Here is an 18,984-nt window from a genome sequence, read left to right as displayed (position 1 = left end):
ATATCTGTATTTTTATTGGTCATTGCATTCAGATAATCATTGTTCAGAGTATCTGAAATCTGTTCACGGGAGAGAGGAGACTTCGGATTCTAATAGGAGTTAGAAATTAACAGATTTCATTTTTACTGAACTCTTTCACACCTTGAGATGCTTTAGAAATCTCAATAGCTCTTCAAACTACTGTAGTTCTTTTATCTCACCTATACACTTGTGTGAACTGTTAATACTGTGAAAAGAGAGGTTAGACATGCAGCAGAGAGATTCTATTTAGGTAATTTTCCAATCTAATCTAGTCTCCCCTTGAGTGAACATAGTGAATGTGAAGATGTGCTGGTATCTGTGTGATAACTGACAATGCAGAGCAACAGGCAATCTAAAGGTCCAATCTGACAGATTGAAGAGGTGAAAAACACTGGGTTAAAAACAAGAATTTTGAAAGTTTACTGATTTTATACTTAAATTACATTTAATTACTTACTAAACTGAAACTATGCTACTGTACAAATAATCCTGGCTTTCATCGTCAGAGTAGGATGCATCAGGACAGTAATTACATCAAAAATGACAGGATTTGATAATTGAAGGATTCATCAAGTTTAATGGCACACTGTACTATTCAATGGATTTCAGAGGAAATTGTTCAATTCGATATTTGAAGCAATATATTCAATTACGTCAGTTTATTGAAGACTAGGATCCTGTAACCAGATGTTTTTATAAACACATAAATAGTTATACTGCAAAAAATATAATATAGGGACTTTTCATTGAAACATGGTCTATACCAAGTGTGTCAAACTCATGGTCCACAGCTGGATGCGTCATGCACTGGCCATGCCCCCCCGCCCCGTTTTAGCAAAGGGGAAAAAGTCATGATACGTCACATGACGACAACATGATGACGCGAGTTTGACATCCCTGTTCTACGCAAAGCAGTTCCAGCAGCTTGATGATAAAGATAATAAATATATGTTTACAATGAATATTTCCAAAAAGAAGGCACTATGAAGGCACCAATTCTCTATTCTGATAACAGAAAAGGAAATGTCATAGATGGGCAAATGAAATTAATCGCATCAGGAAAGGGACTAGAGAAATAGTAAGGCTAGATCTGCAGACTCCACAATATGGAGTACTGTCTTGGCAGCCCATTTCAACAGAAAGCAAGACTCCCCCAGAGTTACTTTTAACATAATTTATTGAAGGGGAATGGAAAATTTTATAATTGTTTTAATTTTGGTTTATCTCAGAGATTGCTAAAATACCCAAGGTAGTCCTTGGGTTATGATCATTTGTTAATTGACTGTTCAGATGGCCTTAAACAGCTGATAACTGATAACTGTGAAGTTGCAGTTATTTCAGCATTCCCATGGTCAATTTGTCATGATTCAGGCACTTGGTCACTTGATGGTTGCAGTGTTTTGTGGTCTCATATTGACCATTTATGACCTTTCCTGATGGCTTCCCATCAATGGGAAAGTTGGTAGGAGGTTGCAAGTTACTCCTGCCGCTTTATTGCCTGTCCATTCTTATGCTCCTTAGTGTCTGGCCCCAGCACATGGCCACATGCCCATGCACCGTGGTGGCCATTTGTGACATCCATCTACCCATAACTCTGCCTGTTTGCCTGGGACTCTACCTCATCCCATATTATACCCTACACATGAGACCTTAACAACCCATATGATCTTGGGGTTACAAGACAGCTGGGCTTGCCATTGCTAAGCAGTGCTTTCATGTGACATCATGGTTTATGGCTACATCACTCAGCGATGGACATTCTTATCCCAATTGCTATTGTAACCTTAGGTCTACCTGTAGAGATCTTTTTTTTTAAAAAAAAGGGTGAACTGATAGGGCTACTTTCCTAAACTGTGCTCTGTTTGAAATATTAAAATAATGCTGCTGCTGCTTTAATTAATATCATTACTGTATTTTTCAGAGTACAAGACACACCTTTTTTCCTCAAAAAGGGGCTGAAAATCTGGGTGCGTCTTATACCTCGAATACTGTAAATAAGCTTTAATAATTACTACGAAAAGGTGATGTATTTGGTCAAAGACTGAAGAATTCCTTCTGAGGCATTTTTGAAATTTCCACAATTCTACTATGAACACAGATAAGATAAAGGAATAAAGGGAAGAGAGTAAGGAACAATTCTGTTCCAAGATATATTTGCTTGAATTACATCTAAAAATGAAGAATACTAAGCGTCTCTAGGAGTAGACAATAACTCTACTAAATCAAAATCCTATGAAGCAAACATTTTAAACCATTCTGGCTCAGGTGTTTAGGAATTTGCTTCATTTTTAATTTTTTTCTTATTTCCCCCCCAAAATATTGGGTATTTTATCTCACTGCCATAAGTGATTGATGTTTGTTTATTTTAGGCAAAGCTCTAATTTATAATACACATGTTGCAACTGTAATCTTGTTTATATCTGTTCTCTGAGTTATGGATTTTGTTTTGTAAAAGATATCATGTTTTTGACTCCCTGCAGCAAATTATAACTAACTGAGTTGTTTACTTCAAAACTGTTTAGGGATTCTACTGTGTTAAACAGAGCATTTGATTTTCTGTGTGAAACCAGAACAAGAAAATGAAAGTGTTATTGTTAGATTTGGTAATGGATAGGCACATACAGGCTCAACGGTAACAACAGCTCTTTATTAAGTACAACAAGTGAGAACAATCCAGCGAAGGTTGAGTCTGACAGCAGCCCTTTTATAGGGAGCTGTCAGACCCTTCAACCAATAGGATTAAACCTCTGTTCCCGCTGGAACACAGGACCTTGGTGGAAACCACTATAGTTAGAACAATTAACTAATAGTTATTTCTTCTACTTACTATCTCAGCAGAGAAAAGTGAAATATATCGTGCTCTGATTGTAGCATTTCAGTTTGTATCAAATATCTGCTTGAAGGGTTACTCTGAATATTACGATTTTTTTTACATGTAGTCAATCACTCAGTACAAGAAAACACTTGGGATTTTATAGCTTTTTGACTGCAGTTTTATACATACACATTTGAGAATAAATCTCACTGAATTTAAAGGGACTTCTGAGAACAGATGGCTTGTACTCAATCTTGTCATTCTTTTGTTCTTCTGGAAAGTACGGTAAGTTACCTGACAAACACATTTTTATCTATATACCACTTGCACTCTCCTGTCTGCTTATTTGTTTGTAATCTTCAGTTAGCCCAAACAATGCATTATAGTGCAAAAATCAAGTATCAATCAAAATGAAGGCAAGAATCATATACCTCAAATGAACCAAGTACCTCAAATCTGCTAATTTAAAGAATGTGCACAAAAGCCAGGACCCATTATTCCTGTGTAATTGAAATTTTAAGGATCTTCACACTACTTGTATTCTAGAAGTTATGCATGTTGCAGTATCGCCACAATTGTGATTTCCCACGATTCCTGCTAGCTTCCCAGAAGCAAAGTCACTGGGAAAACTGTTAGGAAGTTGCTCCTGGTCTCGCTGCATTTTTGTCTACTCTAGTCGTTCTGAAACTGTTTAGACAAGGATATATCTCTTAAAGGATAACCCAATGAATCATCGGTTGTCTAGTTATAATTAAATTTGCAATTGTGAAATATACCACAATATAAGTGTTTTATGTTCAAGCACATATGATTATAAACTCATTTAACTCTCATACCTTTTCCTACAAATTGAGATTTTAAAAAATACAAAATGACATACGTAATTACATCAGCAACAGAACACATTCCCCGTCTTGTTTGGGAATTATTAAATTAACAAAAGGCAATATATTCCCAAAGTTCTCAGCTTTCACATCACCCCACTTTTTAGCAGGAGGTGTGATCAGCCAGCATCTCTTCACTGTCCTCCAAGAAAGCTGGACTGCAATTTGAGGCAGCCTCTTTCTTTCTTTTTTGTAAAAGGAGGTTCAGTGGATAAGAGTGGTGCATTACATTTTTCCAGTCACCCATTTCTCAACAGAATTGTTGAAGTTGGCCACACTCACACTTCAATTCTAGCCTTTGATATATTTTACAAGACGTGATTTGACTCTTGTGCTTGATAGGAAGATATAAACAGTTTAGATATCAAGGTGTTTAGTATACTTGTTCATAAATGATTCATGGACTCTAAAATTTACCCATTCCTGTTTTAGAAAATTTAATTGCCATGGGAGCTCTGTTTGACTAGATGTTATTTCACAAAGTAGTTTTCTTTTGGAAGCCTCATCAATTTTGGCAGATGCTCATTTTCTTAACTAATAAAATAGAAATAATACAACAAATATACTCTCAAAAATAATGTGTTAATGATAAATATATACATTTCTGCATTTTCTTTTTGCACACAAGACAAAGGGATGTAACTGAATTAAAAGAAAACCAAGTAAATATATAAACAAAACTTCTGCTTTTTAACACAGGTGAAAAATGTATTTTTCTAGAATTGTGATCTAGAATCTTAAGCCAGCAACACAGGTGAAAAATGTATTTTTCTAGAATTGTGATCTAAAATCTTAAGCCAGCAAACTACATCAGATAAATTGAGTATGGGTTCTAAATCTATTTAATGGACATTTTATTTTCTTTCTTCCCCCCTTCCCTCTCCTCCCACTTTAGAAAGGAGCAGCTATTCAAGTGTTCTCAATGCAAAGTTGCAAGATACTGTGGTGCACACTGTCAGGTAATTATTTTAAAGCATAGATGGACAATGCAATATTTAAACTTTTAAACTAATGAAATTGTTTTCTAATTACATAATCCTATCTGAATTGGGGTATTGTCAGGCCCCAAAAAACCAAGAATGACATGTGGAGTTACTTCTGAGTAATTCCTTTGTTGTTATTCACCTACAAACAGAATCTTGCCAGACTAAAGTAATTTTCTGCAAAAACCATTTAGATATACTTTGTGAATTGTTAAGAGATTTGCTCTTTCTGCTCACTAGACAGTTTTTGCTTTACTGTCCCTTTGTCTTCTGGGAAAGAGCCCCTCCTTCCTCTGACTGGGGTACATTCGACTACAGTTTTCCCGAAATAGACATGGTATTCCACATGGGGTCTGGCCAGGGCAAAGTGGAGTAGAAGAACTACTTCTGCAGCCTGTATTTTATGTATCTGTTCATACACCCCATGATAGATTTCCTTTGGAAGCAGTTGCATTTCACTGTTAGTTTACCATTCAATTCTGAATACATTGCTAATAATGACTTACACAATTCTTATTTGTATTTGTTAATCATTCTATACAGTACATTGAAAACATTTTATACTCCATTTGAAATATACTCCAATTAAAAAAAAACAGAGGTGGAAGTAAAACATTGAAGGAGGAGGTCATTTCTTTTTTTAAAAAAGTACTAACTATTAAAGGGAAATTAATTTCTTTTCACTCCTAGAAAGAAGCCTGGCTGGACCATAAACGGGAATGCAAATGTATTAAAGATATTGACCCTAATTTTCCTCCTGACTCAGTGAGGCTTGTTGGCAGGATTATTTTCAAAGTAGTAAGTTAACTTTCTATATATGATTAATTTTTGCAAAATATATCTGCGCCACTTCTATTAACATGGAAACAGATTGTATATTTCAGAGTTCAAGCGATCATTGAGATGGGGCCTCTTGAAGAAGAGGTTGAGAGAAACCTTCACTCAGTCAGATTGCCCCATGTTTTGACAAAATCCTTTGGAAATATCTTTGTACCATAAAGTGCCTATAGCAATGAGCTCAAGTGAGACTTGATGAATTGATGTTCTAACCTATGCTGGTTACAAGAGAGAATAGGAAAGGAGCCAATTAGTCCTTTGAGTTTTCTTTCCTTGACTTGTGTATATTTGACCTGGTTTTTATAAGAACTGTGTGATGTTAAGAATTGTTGCTTAGTTTGCTTGTTTTTGTGTGTGTTTTTGTGTGTGTTTTTGTCTTCTATCCCTTTCTCTTGTGTTCAAAAATCGTCTTTTGGAATTATACTCTTGAGGAATGGAATTAACATGTATTTTATTACTTTATGAGATCCTCTGGGTGTCTTTTGGGTTGAAAAAGCAAAGTAAAATGTGCTGTGCTAAGTGAGTACGTATGTGTGATTGTGTGTGATCGCTCTACAGTAATCAGCAGAAGTAAAGGTATTGCCTCTTCACTTGACTAGCTTTTAAGTTGATGGAAAAAGAAAATTAAGATAACTAGAGGCACACATTTGTATGCGTTAGGTTATACAGCTAATAGTTGGATGTGATATGAAACAATGTCCCTTTGTATAAAGTATTTTGAAATTATTTCAGCTGCATTCTTGGGCATTTGGGCAGAAATTAGAAATAGGACAAACCAGGCAAATAAATGTAATAAATCAATCTACCGTAAGTACGGTATCAACATATACAATTTTTTGCCATTAGAGATATGATTTTATAGTTTCAGTTTCTAAATGAAATTCTACAAAAATTGCTTAAAACTAAAAATTGTATTTATGCTGTTGGCTTAAGAGTTAATCAGTTTGATCTTAGGCTGATGCTAATGCCAAATCCCATTTTTACTTCATTTCTTCAAAACGATTAATATCTCAGATATTTATGAGAGGTTTGTCTTTTGGCACCAATTTAAAAAGGGAGTCCTTGAGCAGAAGTCTTAAATATCATGTGCACTTGTTGCAACTATTCTAGCAGTGAAATAGATAAAAATAATATGTAAAAATGAATAAATGGAGAATAAATTAAATGAATAATGATAAAATGCAAAACTCCAATACTGTTTTTCCAATCATAAAATAGCCACAATACTTTATTTCAGATGATTATTGTTTTTTGTATTCATGTATACCAGGTTTGTTTGTTTGTTTATTTATTTATTTATTTATTTATTTATTTATTTATTTATTTATTTATTTCTTAGCGCTTATAGACCGCCCCCTCTCCCGAAAGGGACTCGGGGCGGTGTACAGTCCATCTCAGAAATACATCATGAATAACTATAAAATTTAGACAATTAAAATTATTAAGTAGATAGATAAATAAATAAGAAGAGGATAAAAGATATACAGAACTGTACTGCTAAGTAAATAATTTAAAATGTAAAAATTTAAAACCCCAACAGATATCCTATAAAATTAAATTTAGAAGAACAATCCCCCTAAAAAACCAGTAAGAAATATGTATGCCAGGAGGTAGACGATATCATTATGCCAGGCCAGCCAGTCGGAACAGGTGTGTCTTCAATTTCTGTCGGAAGGAGCGGAAGTCGGTGGTGGTTCTAATGTCGGGGGGGAGGTCATTCCAGAGGGTTGGGCCCATCACAGAGAAGGCCCTACTCCTTGGCGTCGCCCATTGGCATTGCCTAGTGGACGGCACCAGGAGCAGCCCCTCCCTGTGAGAGCGAATTGGCCGCAGGGATGTGTGTGGGAGGATGCGATCCCGCAGGTAGCTAGGCCCTGTGCCATGGAGCGCTTTAAAGATGGTGGTCAGAACCTTGAAACGCACCCGAAAAACCACAGGCAGCCAGTGCAGCTCGCGCAGGAGCAGTGTTACATGGGAGTACCTGGTACTCTCCATGACTGCCCGCGTGGCTGCGTTCTGGACTAGCTGCAGTCTTCGGGCGCGTCCCAAGGGAAGCCCCATGTAGAGAGCATTACAGTAGTCCAGGCGAGACGTCACCAGTGCATGAGTGACCGTGCGTAGGGCATCCCGGTCCAGAAGGGGGCGCAATTGGCGCACCAGGCGAACCTGGTGGAACGCCCCCCTTGCCACGGCTGCCACATGGTCGTCCATTGACAGCCGGGCATCTAGGAGGACGCCCAAATTGCACGCCCGTTCCATAGGGGGCAATTGTTCGCCCCCTATGGCCAGCGTTGGAGTCAGCTGGCTGAACCGAGGTGCCGGTAGCCACAGCCACTCAGTCTTGGAGGGGTTGAGTTTGAGTCTGTTGTCCCCCATCCATTAAGAGCTGGGTGGTGGTGGTGGTGCAGTGGTTAAAATGCAGTACTACAGGCTACTTCTGCTGGCTGCCGGCTGCTAGCAGTTTAGCAGTTCGAGTCTTACTGGCTCAGGGTTGACTCAGCCTTCCCTCCTCCAAGATTGGTAAAATGAAGGCCCAGATTGTTGGAGGCAATATGCTGACTCTGTAAACCGCTTAGAGAGGGTTGTAAAGCACTGTGAAGCAGTATATAAGTGAAAGTGCTATTGCTATTATAGCTTTTTTAAAAACAGTGAAACAATTATCCAAGGTTATTTTTATTCATTAGTGTTTTTATATTCTTACCAGTTAAGGCATTCGGTATGCCCATCTGAAGAGCTGTATTCTTTTTTTGATCTTCAGTCAAGTAAGTGTTTTTGCGTATTTTCTCAATTTAAAGGGACTCTACTATGTTAAAGATGTGTGAGGACACACTATCTTTTGAAAATGTTATGGTTAGCTGCTTCATGGTGAGGATTTTTGTGCTTCTTTAAATCTGATGAAGGAACTACTGTTTGTAGGCAATACATATTGTGGTAACAATAATGAAGGTAGAGGGTCTCCCAGTTAAGTCAGGTGTTAACTGAATCAATGCAATCTAAAAGATAATCTGCTCCCATACCAGATATTTGACCTTGGAATATTAATGAAAATTTTCTATTCTAAATTATGTATAGTGAGATCAAAATATTATTTTATTATATATATCTTAGCAATTGCATTTATTTTAGAGGTTTTTGAGCTATTTTAGTATGTGGGAGGGGGGTTGTACCATGTTTCCCTGAAAATATGACCTGTCCTGAAACTAACACCTTGCCACATTTTTCGAATGGGCAAAAATATAAGCCCACCCCTGAAAATAAGCCCCCTGGACAACCCCCCCCCCCCAGCTCACCGACCTAGCGGTATCCTAAAGGCACCAAGTTGCGGGAGCCGGGGGGGAAAGGCACTCATGTTGTTTCGCTGCCTTCAGGATACCGTTAGGTTGGGGAGTGGCAGTCTGTCTGGCTGGAGGGGGGAGTTGCCGAGCGGCTGCTCCCTTGCGAGTGAGCTCCCGAAGAGCCAGGCACAGCCTCAGGGGTGAAGCAGCCATGAGGTGACCACTGATTTAGGGGGTATCCTTAAGGCGCCAGGCACATGGCGCTCTGCCCGTCCCCCCAGCTCCTGCGGCTTGGCACATTAGGGATACCCCCTAGGTCAATGCATGGAGCTCTGTCCGGCTGGAGAGAGGGGTTGCACGAGCGCCTGTTGCACCCCCAACAAGTATGCCTTCCAGCCTCACCATGCCTTGGCCCAGCCACCGCTGCCGCGCTCCAAGCATAACTTCTTGTCTGGCTTCCAAACTCCAAAACTCGGCTGCCGAGTCTTTCAGCAGCGGCTGCTCTAGGAGTGCGCTCTATGGTTGTGGGCTGGCTGCCGGACAGAGAGTCTTCCGGACAGAGAGTCTTCCAGCAGTCAGCCCACAACCATAGAGCGCACTCCTAGAGCAGCTGCTGCTGGAAGACTCGGCAGCCGAGTTTTGGAGTTTGAAAGCCGGAGAAGAAGTTATACTCGGAGTGCAGCGGTGCTGCCTCCACCCTGGCCCTGCAGGGAGAGTTGGGCCAGGGCATAGTGAGGCTGGGAGGCATGCTTGCGGGGGGCAGAACAGGTGCTCGCGCAACTCCCTTCTCCAGTCAGGCAGAGCTCCATGCACTGACCTAGGGGGTATCCCAAATGTGCCAAGCCGTGGGAGCTGGGGAGCGGGCAGAGCACCACGTACCTTGGCTGTGCCCAGCTCTTCGGGGCCTGCTCACAAGGGAGCAGTTGCCCGGCAACCCCAAAATAATAAGTCCTCCCCCTATAATAAGCCCAAGGCCATATTTCGTGGGGCAAAAGAAAATAAGATCCTGTCTTATTTTGGGGAAAACACGGTAGTTCGACCAAATTCTGAGACTACATTGTTAATCCTTTCAAAAGAAAACCTGCAAAGTGTGTGTCACATTTTCATAGTTGGATGAGAATTCCCCACCCCCCTACCCCGCTGAATCTGGGGGTGTAAATAATCATCGGGGTGCCTGCAGATGCAATATTAATAAAAATTATAAATTACATTGAGCTAGAATGGGGTTAGAGTGATTTATGCACTCGTCCCCTGCTTTCTTTCCTGAATTACCAGCATTCATTCATATGCACAGAGGGTAGGGAAGGATTCAAAGGTACTCTAGGAATAACATGTAAAAATGTTCTGTATGTGTAATCTTTTTTTGTAATGTTTCATTTTTCAAGGATAATTTTTTAACTCCAGAAAATTAAAACAATTCATTTACTTGATTTCAGTTTAGTTCATTTTCTATTTTTTTCAGTTTCGTATGATATCGGAACTGAATTTTTGATCACTTGCTGTACAATTTCTATTGGATGTATCTTCCGAGGCAATAATTAATTGTTCCAGTACAGATAATTCTGTTGTATACAATACCAGTTTATTATCATTATTGATACTTCAAATTCCTCTCAAAAATTTGGATGGATATAGAGTTTTCCTCACCCCCATGGTCATATGATCACAATCCAGGTCTTGGCAACTAGACTGCTTTTCTGTCTGTCCCTTCTGTGATCACCATTTATTGCCTTCCCTACCAGTTTTTGGGAAAAATGAATAAAATAATTTCTTAGAAACATCCATATGGCTACTCTGGGGACAGACTATTGAGCTACCAACATGACTGCTTCTTTGTTTTCACAGTTATGTTTATCTTATTTTTGTTGATTTACTCTCCCCACCCACCAATTTTAGGGATAATTTGGCCTTCAGGCCTGCCACATTCAATGATGTGGGAAAATGGGTGGGGGGATTATATGAAGTACAGGAAATATATAGTCATAATAACATTCCTTTCTCAGAGAATCAAGGACATCTTGCCCTGCACCTGAGGGGCATGACTGGGAGGCATCTCCAGTTGGGACAGTGCCTGATTGGGCCATGTGATGGACATGTGGGTGCTGGGCAAGGGCTTGGGCTTTCATTTGGGTGGGGAAAACCTGGAAGCTTTTAGATTTGGGTTTTCCCAGATATGCCAATATGACATCTCTAATAAAATGGAACTTTGAGGAACTTCATGCCCTGAAGTCTTTCGTGGGGGTATTACTTGGAACCCTGACATTCAGTCAAATTATTGTAAGATATATTGTAAGAGCCGTGGAGGCCCATTGGTTAGAATGCAGTAGTGTAGGCTAACTCATTGCTTACTCCATGAGTTTGATTCTCACTGGCAATATGCTGACTAAACCGCTTAGAGGACTATAAAGCACTGTGAAGCAGTATATAAGTGGTCTGTCTGTCTGTCTGTCTGTCTGTCTGTCTGTCTGTCTGTCTGTCTGTCTGTCTGTCGTAAATCACCTGGTGAGAAAACAAATGATCAAGAACACTCGATTAATAATTAATGGGAGTACACTACATTTCTAATTGCCTAACAGTCATTGTGATTGCAACAAATTTCACAATATTGTCTCAAGAAATATCTCCATATTTAGTGACCTGTCAAATAAGAAGTGAATAATCTTCCCCAATCTTCCATATCTGTGGATTAAAAAAACGCATTGATGATGTCATATGGTGTTATTTGAGACTTTCTGAATCTTGTAAATAACCTGGATAAAATTGCAGAGGAACACTGTGAAATTTTCCTTTTCACAGGGAAGCTAGTAAGACATTATCCTGGGTGAAATGAAAGTATCTTCTATGGATTTGGAAAAGGATGTTTGCTCTGTATTTAGGATGAGACAGCAGTCTTCCATACACGCTGTTGTGAAAAAAGAAGAGTTTTTGATTAAATCACACTGAATGTCAGTATTGAGTGTCCATTGTTTCAAATTCAACTTGACATGAATTATATTTTAATCTGTATGTCTGTCTATTCATTCTATCATCTCACTCTATCTTTTAGTTAATTGTTCATTTTATTAAAGGACAAGTTATTATAAACAATTAATTTGCTATGGATTGACAGCTAGATTTTGTAAAATTATTACTGCCTACAGTCAAATTGCTGTCTATTCTTTTTTAAAAAAAACACACATACCACTTAGGTATGTAATTTCCCACTTTTACAGCATACTTCTGATTGAAATAAATCAAGGTATTGTCATCTTGCATTGAGAAAAATATTTTGAATGAAATAAAATTACTATTGTTACTGTAAGACACTTAACTGATTTTCTGTTTACTGTCTCTTTGCACATCTGTTTTGTCCTAAGATTTAGCTTTTTCATTCACATAATATTTGTACAATTTGGCAATATCAACCTACTGTTGAGACGTTCTGTCAGAAATAAACTAGAATATCTTGTCTTTCTGGAGTTTGAAACGTTCACACTGCCAAGCTGATTCTGGATTGCTTAAAGATGTTGGTACAAGATAATCCTCACACTTTAATACATTTCCTCTTTTTAAAGATGTTGATAAATTAAATGAAGACATGAAAGAAGGTCTCAGGCACCTCTCTAAGACTCTGCAGCTGTATTTGAAGGTGGAAATCCAAGATGTTTCTCAGCTTTTGCCGGCCTTAGATATTTTTCAGATCTTTGCAAAAGTAAGTGTTAAAAGAGATTTTTGAAAATTGAAAATATGTAGTCACTTTTCATATTCTTGTGCTTTCATGTTGTTTGAAAGAGCTATTTTAAACCATAATACACTACCAAATACCGGACTGAGTGAACAGTAAATTTATATACCACTTCAGCAATTACAGATTCCCCTCTCAAGGTCAGTATCTTTTTTCTAATAGAAACAATCAGCATATTTTTTTTAAAAGAACTATGACAAATTACATAATGCTAATATTGAAAAATAACACAAGATTTTAAAATTAAAAATGTTTATATGTTGCTTCCTGAAAAAAATGGCTTATGCATCCCTTTTTTCTGAAATTGGTATCTATTGAAAAAATAATGTATCACAATGTATATTTAATGCTTACACACTCTGATGTATGCCTTATTACTTGACTTATTTGTTACCCAACATTAGAAATGTAATTATTTTTTTCATCCTGATATAAATGTCAAGGGAGGTTAATAATGTTCTACTGCATTTATTATCACCTACTATTTGCTTTAGATAACTGAAAGGGTGACCACGTGGGATAATTTTGTAATTTCCTATAGCAAAATATTATAGCTATAATCCACTGTAAAGTGACTTTATTTTGAGCTTTACTTTTTACCATTTTCTGCAAATCTAGTGACTAATTTGCATGGTTTGTGGATCCATCATGATCCACATGAGAATTTTGTAAGTTCAGCTGACTCAATTTCAGATTTCTTTTCACTGGTTTGAAATTATCTAATTTCTTCTACTTGCTTTTTAAAATGGTTATGTAGTTTTAAATAATTTGTTGATTACATTTTTCGCTGTAATAAATGAACGTGTTTGAGTTTGTCTAAAACATTGTGCTTTGTAGGATGAATATTGTTTGCTGTTTTAATACATTATTCCTTTTTGTGGGATAAACATTAATTATAAAAATTGTTCCAAATTGGTTTTGCTATTAAAATAAGCAGGAAAAGCTGACAATAAGAGTATGTTTTTAAAAATAAAATAAAATTAGTGTCTGAATTAAAGCCATTAAATTTGTCTTCCTCTGTGACAAATACAATATTACTATACTAATTGTATAGTATGAAGGACATAAAATTATAATCTATAAAATATATTTAGTTACATACATATACATATAAATATATGTATTTATCTGTGGTATAATATTCACTAAACAAATAATGAATTTTATACTATTGTATATCAACTTTTGGATAATTAATAGCAATTAATTAGTATGTCTATTAATCTCATATGCATGAATCTCTGCAGTGATTCAATATACAGTTAAAACAATATAAAAACATAGTAAAAAGTAACCAAAATAAAAAATAACAAAAAGAATGTAAAATAATATGTGAACTTTCCTTTAACAAAACTATGACAAAGAAATGCACCCAGCATCATCACGTTCGATATACCATATTTTTCGGAGTATAAGACGCACCAAGATTTTAAGAGGCAAATTTAAAAAAAAAAGGTTTTGCACTCTGCAGACCTCCCAAAAACTGCCCGTTTTTCGTGAAAACGGGCCTGTTTCCCCCCCCCAAAGGGCATAAATAGCCTTTAGGTGACTTGTAGAGTGCTCATGGGGGGGGAGCAAAAGAAAATATTAAACATATAAGTATATATTCAAGAACGAGATATAAAAGCGGGGGGGACATATCTAGGGTAGACTAGTGAAGGTAAGGGAATAAGGAATGGTACTAAATTATATCTGGGCTGACAGAAATACCATCCCAAGGAAACATAAACTGAGTTTTGAAATATACACCAACAATAATAGAAAAAGAAAGGGAGAGGAGGAGAGAAAGAAATGAAGACGAGGGAAAGAAGAAAGAGGTAAGGAGAGGAGGATGGAAGGGGGAGAAAGAGAAGGAGAGAGGGTAGGAAGGGGAAGAGGAAGAGGAAGAGCAGGAGAAGGAAAAAGGTAAGGGAAGAAGGGAGGAGAAGGAGAGGAGGAGGAAAGAAAGTAGAAAAGGGAGGGAGGGAGAAAAGAAAGGGAAAACAAGGAGGTGTTACAAAAGGAGGAAGGGATGGTAAATAAAGCAACCCAAATTGTACATTATAACTTATTAAATGAAATAATAAATGTATAAGAATGATAAATATAAAGAAGAATACCAATTATGTCAATGTATACTTAAAATGGTATGTAAGAGAATAAAAAAAACATAGAACAAAAAAAAGATGCACTGGTGTATAAGACGCACCAAGATTTTGAAGAAGCAAATTAAAAAAAAAGTTTTTACACTCTGCAGACCTCCCAAAATCGGGCCCGTTTCCCCCACCCAAAAAGGGCATGAATAGCCTTTAGGAGGCTTGTAGAGTGCTCGTGGGGGGGAAAGGGCAAAGACGAGCAAAAAATGGCCCATTTTTCACAAAAATGGGCCCTTTTCCATCAAAAAAGGGCATGCATAGCCTTTAGGAGGTTCATGGAGTGCTCCTGGGGGCTGGGGAGGGGGCAAAATTGAGTTAAAAATGGCCCATTTTTCGCTCATTTCTGCCCTCCCCAGCCCACAAGAGCACTCTGGAAGCCTCCTAAAGGCCATGCATGGCCATTTTGGTGAAGTGGGTGGCGTTTGGGGAGGCAAAAAATGGTGTATTCAGTTATAAGATGCACCCAGATTTTCCGGTGGTTTCGGTGGGAGGGACTACGCGTGGGTTTGATACAGCCTGATTGGTCCAAAGACTGAGGGATTTTTCTTTTAGTGTCCTCCTTTCCCTCCTGGCCCCCAGTTCCCTCAGTCTTTGGTCCAAGCTAGTTTGGCTCCTGTGAGGTTGACTGTTTAATTGGTATATAATTGGAGATTTAAAATAAATTTATCTTGATCCTCTGCCTTAAAGCTACGAGGTGCAAATTGCACTCTCAGGAAATTCCTGAGGGTGGGGGCTCTTTAGGAGCGCCTTACAGCAGCACCGAAAAAGAGCGAGGCTTGATTTGAGGCTTGCTTAGCCTGGAAAGCCTCAGATTGCTACTTTAAAGCTTGTAAATCTCTCCGGCGGTTGGGAGCTTTCAAATCGGCTCTTATCAAGCCGATCAGCTCACCGCTAGTTCAAAGAGCTGCCGCGCGGCTTGCCGCAGCTTCAAAGAGCTTCCCGGGCTGTTTGCAGAGCAAGGAAAAAAAGAGGTCGTTTTAAGTGCTGCTCGCAGCCAGCGAGGCAGCTGAAGATCTCCCAGGCTGCGTTTAAGCTCTTAGTGAGGTTTATCCCTCAGAGCTTTTTCCATCGAGCCGGGCAGCTTAATTTCTTCACCCACGAGGCGCGGCGGCCATTTTGGTGCGACCTCGTGGGCGGCGGCCTACTTCCCGAGTGCAATTAGCTGAGCAAGCAGGCCTGCAGGACAAGGGAAAGGCACGCTGAACCTCGTGTGCGGCTGCAACGAGGCTTCTTTACCTGAGACCGAAGCACAACTCTACTGGACACGTGAGTGAGGCATGGCTTCCACTATTTCTGATTCACAAGCCAGCGAAAGGGTGGAGGAGAGCCAGGGCAGGCTTAGGCCCAGAACAGCAGGCCCCAAGCCCTCTGCAGAGCAACGCCCTTCCAGAGCAACTGCCAGGGACGAGTCTAGAAGACAAAGGGCTCTGGAAAAACAGGTGGCCAGGGCTGAGAAGCAAGCACTGGCTTCTAGGCATGACTCCCCTATTAGATCTAGATCTCCTATGGGGGCACGGTCTCAGGCCTCAGACTCCCCTACTAGGGGCTACAGTCCTTCATCCCCTTCGGTCTCCCCGGCCAGGCCCAGGAGGGAAGTGACCTCTCCCTCCCCATCCATTTCCCCCAGAGGTAGAATGGAGGATCCAAGAGAAGGGGGATCTGGTGACTATTTACCACCAGCTCAGTTGGCTCCACAGGATCCTTCCCGGGGTCCTTCGGAAGAGGATTTGGAGGAATTGGAGAATTTGCCTCCCAATATTAAAAGACTTATTTCTACTGCAATTTACAAAGGCATTTCCTCTGGCCTAGCTCACAGGGATCCTCCCCAGGGTAGGCCTCACCCTGTGACTGCCACAAGTAGCAGACCTCAGATTGCTGATAGAAGTCTGGAGAGGTCTAGGGCAGCTTCCCCTTCTGTGGTCAGCGAGGGCTCCTTTTTGGGGGAACCTGCGCATGTTACTCTAGGATTTTCTGAAGATGAGGAGGACACCCCAGAAACACCAGGCTTTCCAGGTCTTTTCCCTCCTCTGGCATTTAAACCTATGCTGCGCAAAGCAAAAAAGACCACTCAAATTGGCACGGGGCCCCCTCCGGCTTACCAGCGTAAGGACCCCAATCTGGCCATGTTTATCAACCCCAACACTGAGAAGGAAGAGGTGCCTGCACCTCCCCTTTTCCTGGAGGTAGTTCAGGATCAGTGGGCTAAGCCTTCTTCTCTTCCTAATCCCAGCAGTAGCGACAAAAGCTACTACAATATGGAGAAGGCCTTCACACAGGCTCTTCAACTGCCCACAGTAGATGCCCCAGTGGCCTTGTTAGCCAACGCTTCCTCCGTAGTCACGGGTGATGTTGCTGATAAATTAAAACCGGAGGATAAGCGAGCAGAACTTGCCCTACGCAAAAACTTTAATGCTTCGGCATGGGCTATTAAGGCAGCCGCAGCAGCTTCTTATTTCAATCGTACATCAGTCATGTGGCTTAGGCAATTGCAAGACCGCATTCCTCTAGAAGACGAGCGCCTTCATCAGGACATTGCCAAAATCATTTCAGCCGCCCAGTTCTCGGCGGACGCCACCCTCGACTCCATTAAATTTTCGTCCAGAGCCCTAGCCACCTCTGTGACTACGCGGAGGCTTTTATGGCTCCGAAATTGGCAAATGGACAATAAGTCCAAATGGAGTCTGGCGGGGGCACCATTCACGGGCCCCAACCTTTTTGGTTCCTCCCTGGATCCTATTCTTGTCGAGAACAAGGACGAGAAAAAGGTCCTTCCGTCCAACACAAAAAAGACAGATAACCGCCCTTCAACCTTCCGTAGGTCATCCTCCTATAGGGCTTCAGAACAGGATTTCCGTCAAAACAGATTCACACCCTACAGGTATGATAGGCAGTATCAACGGAATTATTACCAGGACAGGAACAGGTATCAGGGTCAATCCAAACGGCCCTTTCGCGGAGGGGGCGGCCGTCCCTTCCGCAGGGGCAAATGACTCAAATCCGAGTCTGCCCATAGGCGGCCGCCTGGCGTCCTTCGCGGACCAGTGGGATCGGATCACCTCAGATGCCTGGATCAGATCGACTGTCAGGGAAGGACTCCGGCTGGAGTTCCTGGTCCCTCCCCCGACGCTCTTCAGAACCTTCCCCCTCCCCAGAGATCCGGAGAAACGACGCCTCACGCTTCTCGCAATTCAACACCTGATCGAAATTCGAGCTGTCGAACCGGTTCCTCAGGGGGAGCGGGGTCAAGGAGTGTATTCCAACCTATTCGTGGTCCCGAAGAGCTCCGGGGGATGGAGAGCGATCTTAGACTTGAAGCGCCTCAACTCTTACATAGTATACCGGCGCTTCAAGATGTCTTCGCTCAAGTCAATCCTCCTCGCCATCAGACGAGGGGATTTCATGGCATCCATAGATTTAACCGAAGCATACTTACATATCCCAATTCGGCCATCCCATCGAAAATTTCTCCGGTTCTCGCACGGGGAGCAACACTTCCAGTACAGGGCCCTCCCCTTCGGGTTAGCATCAGCCCCCCGTACCTTCACGAAGGTCCTGGCGGCAATGGCGGCTCACCTCCGCTCGAGACCGGTGAGACTCCATTGCTACCTCGACGATGTTCTCGTCCTCGCCCAGTCCCAGCCTCAAGCAGCGAGGGATGTTCAGGTCACCATTCAATTCCTTCAAAGCCTAGGTTTTTCCATAAACTTTCCCAAGAGCCACCTGTCTCCCTCAACGACCATACTTCACTTAGGCACAGTAATAGACTCAAGGGCGGGTCTGGTCCGACTCTCTCCAGACCGGCTTTCAAGCCTTCAGAAACTCGCCCGCCTCGTTCACTCAAGAAAGTCCGTTTCCATCTTGACCCTGGCACAACTGTTAGGCAAGATGGTATCCTGCGTTGGAATTGTCCCGTGGGCCCGCCTCCATTCCAGAACGCTGCAGTGGACTCTAATCCCATTCCAGAGACAATTGCTCAGCAACTCTCCGCGACCCATTCGGATTCCGCCGGATCTCCGGTGGTCTCTGAAGTGGTGGTTGAAACCAACCTTGAATCGCGGGGCCGAGTTCTGGGAACCGGACAGAGTCACCATTACAACAGACGCGAGCCTGTTCGGCTGGGGCGCAGTGATGGAGTCCAGCCTGGCACAGGGACGTTGGTCCAAATCCGACCTGTGCCTCAACATCAATTGGCTAGAACTCAAGGTGGCTCGCCTGGCCCTTCTTCACTTCCGGGACCATATTCACAACCGTCACGTCCTTCTCTTGATGGACAATGTGGCAGCGAAAGCGCACATAAATCGTCAAGGGGG

General features: G+C 41.0%; 1 protein-coding gene across 3 annotated transcripts in view; it reads left to right on the top strand.

The window, feature by feature from the left end:
- Positions 1-18,984, top strand: part of SMYD3 (SET and MYND domain containing 3) — a 325,846-nt gene that overhangs the window by 37,970 nt on the left and 268,892 nt on the right. For all 3 annotated transcript variants that reach the window (XM_081942754.1, XM_081942753.1, XM_081942752.1), the window contains exons 2-5: positions 4,616-4,679; positions 5,394-5,501; positions 8,245-8,302; positions 12,370-12,506. In XM_081942754.1, coding sequence (XP_081798880.1) covers positions 4,616-4,679; positions 5,394-5,501; positions 8,245-8,302; positions 12,370-12,506 — 367 coding nt within the window. The remainder of the gene's footprint in view (positions 1-4,615; positions 4,680-5,393; positions 5,502-8,244; positions 8,303-12,369; positions 12,507-18,984) is intronic.

The sequence above is a fragment of the Natrix helvetica genome (genome assembly GCF_964273705.1).
Source record: "Natrix helvetica genome assembly, chromosome: 2".
Taxonomy (NCBI): domain Eukaryota; kingdom Metazoa; phylum Chordata; class Lepidosauria; order Squamata; family Natricidae; genus Natrix; species Natrix helvetica.
The sequence above is the reverse complement of the archived record's forward strand: the minus strand, read 5'-3'. Positions and strand labels throughout refer to the sequence as shown.